Genomic DNA, 12525 nt, shown 5'->3' on the forward strand with positions numbered 1-12525 from the left:
GGGTTTCTGTATTCAGTGAGGACACCGATGGTGGAAAATGTAAAAAATTGGGTATGGATTATTTACGAACCTCCCAAAGATGTAATTCCTATGGTCATTTATTCCCCGTTACGGCGATAAGTCGACTCTTCTCTCAAGGTGTTCAGAAAGGAGAACGCTTCTATTGCCCCATGTGCCTTTCCTCATTTAGATCCGAGCGAACGTTTTCAGATCACACGGAGACTTGCAAAATTCATTGAAATAAGAGAATAGAAATGCTGGTAGAAGGCAAAGATACTTTACAATTTAAAAATCTTAAAAATTATCCTCTGCAATTCGATAAAATGTCTCTGTATTGTGAAACAAGACTGTTTTAGGTCTCAGACCCATCAATGCCCAATATAGTCAAGGAACACAAACTTGTTGCGTGTTCCTACGCGCACGCCCGTCGCGACGCCAACAATAAAATGCTATTGGAAGAGTTTTTTTTTTACTATGGACGAGGAGGGAATTATTGACAAGCTATTGGTTTCTTTAATAAGAACGGCAAACAGGGCAATTTCAAGATTAAGCCGTACCAATAATCCGATGTCAGTGTCAGATAAAAAGCAACGGGCGCTGGAAAAGGGACCACTTTTCTGGGTTTGTAAGAGAACCTTAGCCCCAAAAAACGTGGTGCAGGACCACATCATCTTATTGACCCCAATTCAACAGGACAAAGTAACTGTTGGGGGTGGGCTCACAATTCGCGTAAATTAAAAATTAAACAACAACTTTTTATACTGGTTTTTAGACAAAACTCTAACTACGATCAGAAGTTTGTGCGGCCTGCATTGGCATATATTCAAAGAAATAGAACAGTGGACGATGATGATGATGATGCATGGGTGATAGACAGCTTTACGTACAAAATCATACCTAAATCCGCAGAAAAGTTGCTTGTTTTGGAATTTATGTGAAAATTTGTTGAAGCCGGTGTTGAGTACACGAATAAAATTCGCTTTTTAGATTCCTATAGTTTTTTCCCTACTTCATTGAGTGAATTAATTCAGGTGCAGAAAAACGATGACGGCAGAAATGCTTTCCCACTTCTCAAGCAACAATTTCCAAAGGATTTATATGATATGTTAATGGTAAAGGATATCTATCCTTATGATCATTATTGGTCCAAGTCGAGAGTTACCGAGGAGGCTGTTCCTCTCCTTGAGTCTTTTTACGACAGTCGTCACGATCTGGGGTTCATCTCCAAGGACTACAGTTTTGCTAAAAAAGTTTAGGAAGAGGGGAGATTTAAACATGGATTTGAATACTGCTGGCTGTATTTGTCGAGTGACGTGTTAACTTTTTTAGACATTATGTGCAAAAATATTGATAAAATCTATGAGGAGTTTAAGCTTGATTTGAGTTATTATTATTCTTCGCCTCATCTAGTGATGGACCTCATCCTGAAAATTAGCGGGGAAAAAATTGGGCTAATTACTGACAATGATCAGCATCTATTCATCGAGAGGTCAATGAGGGGGGGTTTTGTTTTTCACGGAGACAATATCTTGGAAACCGATCCAACGGGAGAGAAGACGGGGACAAAATCGAATGCAGTTTTCCTCGATATGAATTCTCTCTACCCCTGGGCCATGTCCCATTGTGCACTACATTGCGGTGACTATAAATGGCTCAATGACCCTCAAGCTCCCCATTTCCCCAACATTGGCGACAGTGTTGAGGAGAGTGGGCCGGTTGGATGTTTTTTTGAAATTGATGGAGAGATACCAGTAGAGCTTCACGATTCAGTAAAGGATTTGGTTTTCCCATGTATCAATAGACCTGTGACTAAGGACTCTTTGAGTCCTCGCAATAGGCGTTTAGTCGAGGTGGACGGATTGCATTGGACACCTTCAAAACAAAAACTTATTGCTGACCTTCTGCCGAAAAAAAACATAGTTGTACATCATGTAGCGTTAAAATGGATGTGCAACAATGGTTTCAACGTCACAAAGGTTCACCGAGCACTCGAGTTTAGTCAAAAACCTTATTTGAAAACGTTTGTTGACACTTTTGTCGGCAAACAATCCGCAGCAGAGACGAAAGCCGAAAAAGAAATTTATACTCATTTTAAATTCTGCTTTCGGCGAAATGTGTGAGAGTGTTCACGATAAGAAGCGTTGTGACGTTGTGACCAATCCAGAACAATTTGCTCGAATTATTGCCGATCCCAATTACACTTCCTTTACAATCATTGGCCCGGACATGGTACTTTTGAATAGGAAAAAAAGACACATTGTCCTAAATAAAAATATTGCTGCAGGCAGTACTATCTTGGAGATCTCAAAAAAGCTCATGTTGGAATTCTACTACAATGTGGCTAGGGTACAGTGGCCGGAAAAGGGGCAAGTAGAGGTCTGCTACGGTGACACGGATTCTCTACTGCTCAAAGTAAAAACACCAAATCTACTTGATGATTTGGCGCGTGGTGAAATTATCAGTTCACGGATGGACTACACCAATTGGAGTGTTGGTCTTTACCCTGAGCTAGTAAAACGTCGGGCGCCCCCAATCAGCTTTTATTTTTTAAATCTGAAACGGGTAGCGACTTGATTTCCCGTGGTATGTTTGTCGGTCCGAAGGTGTACTTTATACAGACATACGACGAGGAAATCAAAAAACGTTGCAAAGGAGTAACCACGCGCATTGTGGACAAGAATTTCGACATGAACATTTATAGGAATTGTATTGTTGAAAATACAATTCCACGAGCCAAATTGTTGGCAATTCGTTCATTAAACTACAAGAACTATACTGTAAATGTAGAGAAAATAGCCATGAGTACCATTTCTGACAAGGTCTATGTTTGTCAAGATGGTGTGACCACCCTCCCCCTTGGTCACTATTTAAGTTCAGACCGGATCGAATGTACTGCCCACCGGGAAAGTCTCAGTTTAAATAAGGTCCTGTAACTAATTTCCTAAAAACCTTTGGGGGGGGGGGGCCTCGCAGCCTTTGGGGAGGGGGCCTCGCGGCCCAGGGGGGCGCCGCCAGCGCGGGGGGCGCACCGTCACCAAAGTTATCTTTTTTTTTTTTTTTGGACTTAGAGCAGATTTTTTTTTTTTTTCAAGTGCCATCTCTCTGTCTCTCTCTCTCTCTAATTTAATGTTTTTTTTCTCTATAAAAAAAAAAAAATGTGTTTTTTCTCTCTCTCTGTACCTATGTAAATGTTGCTGTTGTATTTTTTTATTATAAATAAATTTAAAAAAAAGTTTATTTTTTCAATTGCTATATCTAATTTAATGTTTTTTTTTCTCTATATAAATAAAAAAAAAAAAAAGTGTTTTTTTTTCTCTGTTTTTGTAACTTTGTAAATGTTGTTGTTGTTGTTGTTGTATTTTTTATTATAAATAAATTTAAAAAAGTGTATTTTTTTTTTAAACTTTCTGTTACTTTTTTTTTATTTTCATATAATAAAAGAAAAAAATATGATTCTTTATTCGTCTTTGTCTTTGTCTTTTTCTTCTTCTTGAAGAACAGAGTAGTAGTAGGGAAAAAAATTATTTAGTCATTAGACAATTAGGGTCTACAGTTAGTTTTCCTGGTGAACTGTTGAAAGGAACATGTATCAATTTAAAACACCGTTCAGATCGTTTCTATGTGGGCCCTCAATGTCGGGCAAAACAACACTCTTAACTAAAATAATTAAAAATTGTGATAAAATGTTTGCAGAAAAGCCGAAAAAATCTACTATTGCTATAGTATTTGGCAGGAGTCATACAATAAAATAAAAACAATTGCTGCCACCACCACCACCATGGGATCGATGCAGATACAGTTCATACAGGGACTTGATGTTTTCAACATTATTGAACCAAATTCTTGGCTAATCATTGACTATCTGGCTGAATATATTGAACAATAGTCCAAACAAATGCTGCAATTGTTTACAGTTCGCTCACATAATGAACAGATTTCCGATGTTGTAGTTATAAAAAATCTCGTTCCTAGGATCAACTGAATGTTAACAAGAGCATTGAACTGCTCCTACGGGACAATCTACAAAGTTTTTCATGTTATACGTTCGCTAAGAACCCACCATAAACAAATATATACCTGTAAACCGAAATGTATTATTCCAGACTACAAAAAGGCCCAACAAAAAATCCACGGTAATATACTATTGGATATTAATCACAATTTAACTGAGGATCTGCGTGTAGTCACAGATATTTTCGACAATGAAATTACTGTATATCTCCCGGTGAACACTAAAAAGACCTATTAGTCGCTATCATGACACTGAAGAAACTACATGAAAATAGACATTTGTTTTCAGTTCTAAGCACTTCAAAACCTCCGCTTAGAAAAGCAATACTCAAACACGGTATTGACAATGATTTCATTAATCTAATATCTGAACTTAGTTTAAATTTGACCGTGGGTAATGTTCAACTGCCAGAAGTAGTTAAGCAACGGGCAAAACAACATCGTTCCTTTGTACGTGCATTGGCCTCTAAAAACAAAGGAAAGAATTTTAAAAAGAAACGACTTCTTCAGGCGGGCGGTAGCTTTTTCACACTTTTACTGCCAATAATTGCAGGACTTGTAAACAGTTTTCTCTAGTGAGAATGGCAAAACCCTATAAATTGACTCCAATAGAACTCGCTCTCTCACCCGTCAAACACTTTGAGGACAATCTGAGTAAATTCCTCGACAATTAAACTATTGATGATGATAAAAAACTGATTTTACTTCAAGATGCACTTCGCCGAGTGGACAAACACTATCGATCAAAGCCCACTGCTGCTGCTGCTGCTGCTGATCCCAAAAAAGAATCATCTTCTCAAGAGTCTCCTGCTGCTGCTGCTGCTGTAACAAAATAACATAAGTTGGATTTGTATACTTTTGTATTGAAATTTGGAATTATAATCCCCAACTCATAGCGTGAACAAAGTAAACGACTCTTAACCTATCTCTTGGAAAGTGGTCAAATTCAAGTTGAGAGCAATGGGGAAAGGATTATAATTCAGGGCAAGAGATATAATATACTTGATTTAATTTATGACATTTTTACAAATCTTAAATGAATATTATAATTTTACAATCGTATATAAAACTTTATAAATAAATTAAAATTACCCAAAATTCTTATTGGCAATAGACAAATTATAAAAAAATTAAATTAACATGCATCATCATCATCATCATTAAAATATGAACTTGAAGAAGAAGAAGATTTTAAATCAATTTTGGAAAATACTAGCACACCACTGATGGCTAGACAAAAGCGAAGACGTATCAAGTCAACGTCCCCACCACCACCAGCAGCAGCAGCAGTATACAACAGGTTAGTGGATGTTACACACCGTGCTTATATTCGAAATGGTTGAAGTTCTGAAAAATGCTTATAAAAATATTGGTAAGGCGGGGAGTTTATGCCTCTCGGACCCTCATTCCACAGTTAGAGGTGTTCACAGTAAAATTGTACAAGTCTATCTACAAAATGAACCAAGTTACACTCTGCATAGAAATCATAGACTTCGTGCCAATCAATATCGAAAAACTAAAGCCTTTTACCCATTGGATATAATGCAAGCAGATCTCCTGACTCTAGATGAGCTTCAAAGACGTCACAATACACCGTACAAGTACATTCTACTTGTAATCAGTGTTTTTAGTCGCTATGCATATGCAATTCTTTTGCGATCAAATAAAGGTGTTGAAGATGCTCAGGCCATTGAAAGTATTTTCCAACAGGATTCATATAAAAAAATTCAAACGGATCGTGGTAGTGAAATTGTTAATCCTCATGTTGCAAAAGTACTAGAGAAATATAGTACACTGCTCTATCATACGCACAGTCCTATAAAGGCTGCATTGGCCGAACGATTGATAAGAACTATTCGACTTTTAATTTCAAGATCTTTTACATTGAAAAATACGCCGGCTTTTATTCATGATCTAGATAAAATCATGTTGATTTATAATCAACGACCTCATCAATCATTGTCCAACTCTACACCAACGGAAGTTCATCATTCTGATCATAATAAAACTGACACCTTTCTTAAACAATATTCCAATGAATGAAAAGTCGATAAGAATAAGAAAAATGAATTCAATGTTGGTGTTACGGTTTTAATTAATAGAACAACTAATGTTTTTGAAAATTGGAATTACTTGTGGTCCACTGAACTTTTTAAAGTGGCAAAAATCCTAGACACTAAACCCATAACTTATCGCCTGCGTGATAACAAAGATGAAGAGATTCTCGGCGTCTTTTATGACTATGAATTGCAAAAAGTTAAAAATGCTAGTGAAATCTATCAAATTGAAAAGATATTAAAGACACGTACTCGCGGGGGTAAGAAACTGTTACTTGTTCGCTGGCTAGGATACAACTCTGATTTTGATTCTTGGATTGGTGTTGAAGATATTGACAATGCCCAATGAGTTCTATGTAACATTCATGTCCAACGTGTCTGATCCTCTCTACAACAACTTGAATAGAACAAGTGATTTTTGGACAAAACTTTCCACTACCGTCAAATTTGACGGCATGTATGAAGTAGCTCTTGTCAATTGCATTCTCAAAAATACATATGACATAATGGGAAGGGACCGTAAATATGAAATAAAAATACGACCGTTTGAATTCGGTGATGAAGGTTCAATGGCAACTTTTGACTCTAATCAATACCCTAGTGCTAACATCCCCTACAGGGACTACAATAACATGCATGAACTGTGTCGAGTTATCAACAAAAAAATTGCAAGTCGAAAAAAAGGCGGTTTCACTTTCAATTACTCGACGGAACAAAGGAGAATTTATATTACCAATCCATTTGAGAATGAAAGAATTTTCCTCAATGAGAATTTACTTGAGGTTCTTGGTTTTAAAAACCGTATTATTAAGACAGAAAATTTCAGTGGTAGTGACCATGTTATCTATGCAGACTATGCACCCAGCTTCTCCATGGACACTTGCATATTTCTCTACGCTTCATTTGTGGAAACATCTCGGGATGGTCATTCAACTGTTCCCCTCCTACGAGTTCTTGAACGAAAAACCAATCAAGAACATGTTCACCACTACAATATAAAGCATCTTCAGTATATTCCCGTAAACACTTCCTATTTGGAACTCTGTCAGTTAACACTAATAACTGAATTAGGTGATCCAATAGCAATTTCAAAAGGCTTAGCAGTTATTACGTCTCATTTTCGACCCATTGTCAACGACAACGACGGTACACTAACCTAAACAATGAACAATAGAAGAACTCCATTTGTCTGTCCCGATATTGACTGTTATGTTGGTGCTTTGAGTCCACGTCAAATAGTCAATGGATTGGACTACTACAAGGGGCGTATTAGAATGTCTGGCTACGGTCTTGGTAGCTGGTTTGCTAGGCTATTTCGTTCTGCACTACTCCTTGCCAGAAAATATCTTGTACCTGCTGCATAAAATTTTTCTGTCTCCACACTACAGGATTGGGGATTGGTCAAGAATAGCAATGAGGGTGCTAAAGAAAATATTAAATCGTCAGCAAGAACAGTTGGTGAGCAGTTAACTTCTCGGCAAAATGGGGAGGGGTTGAAAATTAGGCTTTCGTATTATTTACTCATGAGTCTTTATCCAGGCAAGAAGCAAAGGACATCAACAAGGCCTTTGAGGAATATAACAACGAAGGCCAATAAGCAGCAGCAGCAGCAGAAGAAGAAAAAGAAAAAGATTGTAAGATCAAAGAAGGATTTCTTCTCTTAAGATGACTTATCTCCCCCACAAGGAATCATATCCATCAATCAGTTCCTCATTGAATCTATTCAATGCTGAAAATGTTGATGTCAGTGTCAAGTATGGCTACTATGAACAATTTCACCCTCAACAACCCCTCTCTGAAAATATACACTTTCAAATATTTTCTAATGAAGACTATTTCATTGATTTGTCATCAAAATTTATTGATTTAAATATTGTGGTGTATAATAAGTCAGATAATACAACTCCAAATGCCGGTGAGGGTCTCTCTTATGAAAACTTTATTCTACACAACCTATTCAAACAACTTAATGTATTTATTAATGGAACATTGGTGAGCACTAGCAATAATTTATCCAACTAGGCAAGCTATATACAATTTATGCTGATGACGCCAAAAGCTTAAACGGAGTTGAGAGGACAATCATTAGGCTATGAATATCGAACAGCTGTTGATACTGACGGTGGGTTGACTACTGCAGTGACCCAAGAGTATCAGCTGGTTAGAAAATTAAATCATGAGATATTCAATATATCCCAATGGCTACCCCCCCAATGTAAAGATTGACATAAAGCTACAGCTGGCATCATCAAATCTCATTTTGAAATAAATTCTTCCAGCAGTACCCGATGCACATGTCAATATCACATAAGTAATTCTCTATGTCGAAAAACAACAGGTTATGAGCTCTGTTGCATTAACAGTGGAAAAGCTAAGAGCCAATGGTAACAACATTAAACTTCTTGTCCCCCATTGGATCACCAATCAACGTCACATTGCCACCGGCTCTCGTAGCTATAGCGATTCATCATTTATCAATGGAGAAATCCCATCAAAATTGGCATTGGCCTTTGTGAAGAGTGGCAGTGCCGTTGGATCCTGGACTGAATCTCCCCCATGATTTTAATTTTTTCGGTCTATCTAGTCTTGTGTGCAAAGTGAATTTTATTCCACTGTACACTCTATCATTTGACAAAAAATCCTATAGAACTCTGTAAGAGTTGACCATGAAATCCCTAGATCATGACTCTCAAATATTTGAAAATGGAATAACCGATTAAATTTTTTCAAAAAATCATGGGGTTATTGTTTTGGATTGGTAATGAATGCAAGATATGACAATAGTACGAACAGGGACTGTAGGTTTAGAGTGTACATTTGCCAATGCTCTGACTGAGAGTATCACCCTAATATCACTGAGTCAATTTGAAACCTATTGGGAAATCACACCCGACGGCAGTGTTCTACTAGACCTAGCACCATGAAAACAAACCAAATAATCAACGTATTTAGTATGGATCCATACATGTCCCAGTACAAGTCCTATTGCAGACCTTCGGACTTCATTGAAAAAATTTCAAGTGTTAACAATACCCTAATCATTGTTAATAGCAGTCCATCGACTTTGAAGACCGGTCAGTGGCTATGCATCGTTCAAACAGCAAAGAATATTGAAGTGTTTGATCCTCTTGGCTTATCATATAAATTCAACACAACATACATCAGCAACTTTATTGAAATCAGAGGGAAAACTATTATTCAAAATCAACGAAGAGTACAGGATTTAACGACTAAGACATGCGGCTTTCATGCACTACTCTTTTTTATGTTCAGATGTCGTGGCTACACCTACAAGCAGTTTCTCAACATCTACGTTGACTTACCTCGATTGAACGACTTTCTAGTGGAGAATATACTTACAAGTTTATTTAATATTGATTTTAGTGTCCTCAGAATAAAATGTTCTAAAGATGTAAAAGATGTATGTGAAATTTTTTGTTAATGAAAAAAAAATATATACATGATAAAACGAATTTTTTACTCTTTAGATTTAATCCACTACTACTAGGTATTTGTCGGCAACAACTAGTGCAGGTAGATTATCTGAATTCACAGTGTACTGATCCTGATGTAGTGCAATGTCAGGGTCACATTTTCTACAGTAGAGTGTGACTTCACTCTTGTCATATCTCTTTGTATAGTCAATGATACTATTCTCATTCATTCTATAGAATTCACATGTTTCAATTTGCTTATTTGAAGCAATTTCACAAACAGTGTCCTCAAGTGTCGAATCACATTCTGTCACAGCCAAATAAAAATCAGTGGGCTTATAATCATAACACCCAGTGTCTTCACAACGATGACGTAGAAACCATATTCTTTTGTTGTTCCAACAGTTGAATCGTTGACCCGGTTCCTCCTCCCAGAACAATCTAAAACCCCGACGATACCAATCTCGTACCAGTAAACTAAAATCACGGTTAGGATTCTTTCCAATCATACCGGGATATGTACTCTCCCACTGCTTACATTTATCAAAATGACAATTGGATCATAGGTGGCCTCTAGGATGAGAGTCACACACCTCTTCAAGACAGGAATTACAACCTTTAATTTGTACAGCATATCCTCTATGCAATTTACACGGGTTGCATAATCTACACTTTTCATCATACTCGTCAATCATTGTGCAATTCTCACATGATGACCAGCTGCCCAGTGTGTACATACATAACGGACATGTATGGAACATTTCGTCATGTGTTGACGCTCTCACTGCCACAATAAAACTGAGCTAGCAACTTCAAAAAATTGTCTGAGAGAGAGAGAGAGAGGAGTAAATCCTCCTTGAGCACCATCTTTCTTATGAAAAAAAAAAGTCCTAAATTTATAAAAACTAATTTCTAAAAGCATATTCACAAAATCATTTTGCTGCGTCGTGATCAATATATCAATAAATTGTGTAAATGCATTTGGACCACGATGTAGAAGCTTCATACAATAGTCTAATGATGGAGAATCAGTTTTCATTATATCGACAAGCATTCCCCGAGAAAATATCTTCCTTTGAATAGACAACTCTAGAAAATCATCGTCTAGAACTAAACGTTCGTCCATAAGAACTAGATTCCTCATGATTCGATCTTTCTCGAATCTATCAATTTTTTAGAGTCATAACTCTCTCACAAACAACTTCAGACTAACCGTAATTTATTTTTTGTACTCTAGAAAATATACGCTTGTCTACTATAGAAAGAAAAAAAAATACCATTGAAGTAGAAACAGTTTCATTGAACATAATAAAAATAGTAATAATCATTGATGCATTTTGTTCTAATCAATATATTTCGAAAGGACATCTAATGGTGATCGGAGTTTATTTATGGGGAGAATATTAACTTTTCCAGCAAAACATAGCTGCTCATCCTGCTTAAATTTGCTTAATGATTTCACATATCTAGCATACATAGTGTCCCATTAAAGACATAGTCTACAGCCAGCAGTTATTTCCACAGCTACATTAGGTACTCGTATATCGTTGCTGCTGCTGCTGTCGTTTCCATCATTAATCTCCAATAGTGTAAATGCACCCCTAATTTTTTTTTCTCCACAAATATCCTCTCAAATAAAAACTATTCTCTTTGAATTCAATTCTCTTACTAATATGAATTGTAAAGAAAACTATTCCTTTTATTCAAATCCTAATCACCAATCAAGTTATACTCGTTCCTCTTGGCAAAGAGTGTAATGACCTGTTTACCTACCAGAAAAACCTGTTTGGTACGGGGGCGCAAGCAAAATGGTACCTTGGAATATACTTACATTTCCAAATTTTTAACGGTAGATCATCCATATTTGTTTCAATTTTTTTTCTACAAACAGCAAACTCAAGAATCCTGCTTGTTTTACTGTTCATCAGTATCATCTTAGGAACCCCAAGTCTGAACCGTTGAGATTCTAGGGACCGACTTCCAAAGCTCAAATCGGATTCTTGCCCTTGTTGAGCCCAATGCTTGCATCCTGAAATCCTGAAGGTTGACTGTTGGAGTCCAAGGGAAGCACAGTTAGAACCTTCTAGTTTACAACCCGTCACCCCTATGTAATACAGAAGAACCCTGAAGTGAAATTTCTTTTTTTCGGGTTATATAGCATTGCTGGATACACATCAATAGTAAAAGAAACATAGTTTTGGGGGTTGTTTTAGTTTTTCAGGATTGGGGATTGATTTTTGGGAAAAAGTAGACAAGTCACTCAATCTGATCGACATCAGTCAGCAATATCAAGAAAAGGATCGCTTAGAAATAACTTTAACAGGAGTATCCTACTGAGTCTTATCATAGTTGCGGTGTCAGAAAGAACTTAGCAAAGAAAAAATTCTAGTCCATAGAAACAGAAAATTTAATAAATCGTTTTAAAAAAACTGTTTATTTATCTAAAAAACATTTAGTGTGCATAGTTTAGATATTACTTAACTTCATCTTCTTTCCTATTTAGTGGAATAATGTCTGGTTATTGAATTTCAGGCAAGGTTGCTGATTACGAAAAACTTCGTGGAGGCCTTTACTTCATCGATCAAATACCAAGAGTAGTTGGACGAGTTAACAGAAGAGAGCTCAAGTCCCGTGCCATTGCAGAGGCCGAAAGTCAAAACAAACAATAGGCATAAGACTATTTTGACAATGAAAATCCTATATAATACAAGATTGTACAATAAATTATAAACAATGATGAACATGGTTAGTTTGTCAGAATTCATTTACATTTTCAATATTACGCGACACACCATCGCTAGGTGTACTGAAGTTGCAATAAACCCAATTTTTTTACCATCCTTTTGCTAACGTAATTTACGGTCTGAATATAGTCAGCTAACATAAGTTCAAACACGCTTGAAACACTGCCTCTCAGCTTATAAAAGGCTGCTGGTTCTGAATTCTGCCCAGATCTTATTATCATAAGCAAAGAAAGAACTTCATTATTAGCCACTTTTACGTGTTAATTAATTAAAAAGAAA

General features: G+C 36.6%; 1 protein-coding gene across 1 annotated transcript in view; it reads left to right on the top strand.

Annotated features, from left to right (window-relative positions):
• The window catches only part of LOC148952960 (uncharacterized), a 205338-nt gene extending 193095 nt beyond the window's left edge, over nucleotides 1-12243 (top strand). Inside the window, exon 12 of the mRNA XM_089088205.1 lies at nucleotides 12035-12243. Coding sequence (XP_088944331.1) covers nucleotides 12035-12171 — 137 coding nt within the window. The 3' untranslated portion in view covers nucleotides 12172-12243. The remainder of the gene's footprint in view (nucleotides 1-12034) is intronic.
• Nucleotides 12244-12525: the final 282 nt, after the last annotated feature.

This window comes from Artemia sp. Qi Xiang Cuo, chromosome 4, assembly GCF_049724085.1.
Source record: "Artemia sp. Qi Xiang Cuo chromosome 4, ASM4972408v1, whole genome shotgun sequence".
Taxonomy (NCBI): domain Eukaryota; kingdom Metazoa; phylum Arthropoda; class Branchiopoda; order Anostraca; family Artemiidae; genus Artemia; species Artemia sp. Qi Xiang Cuo.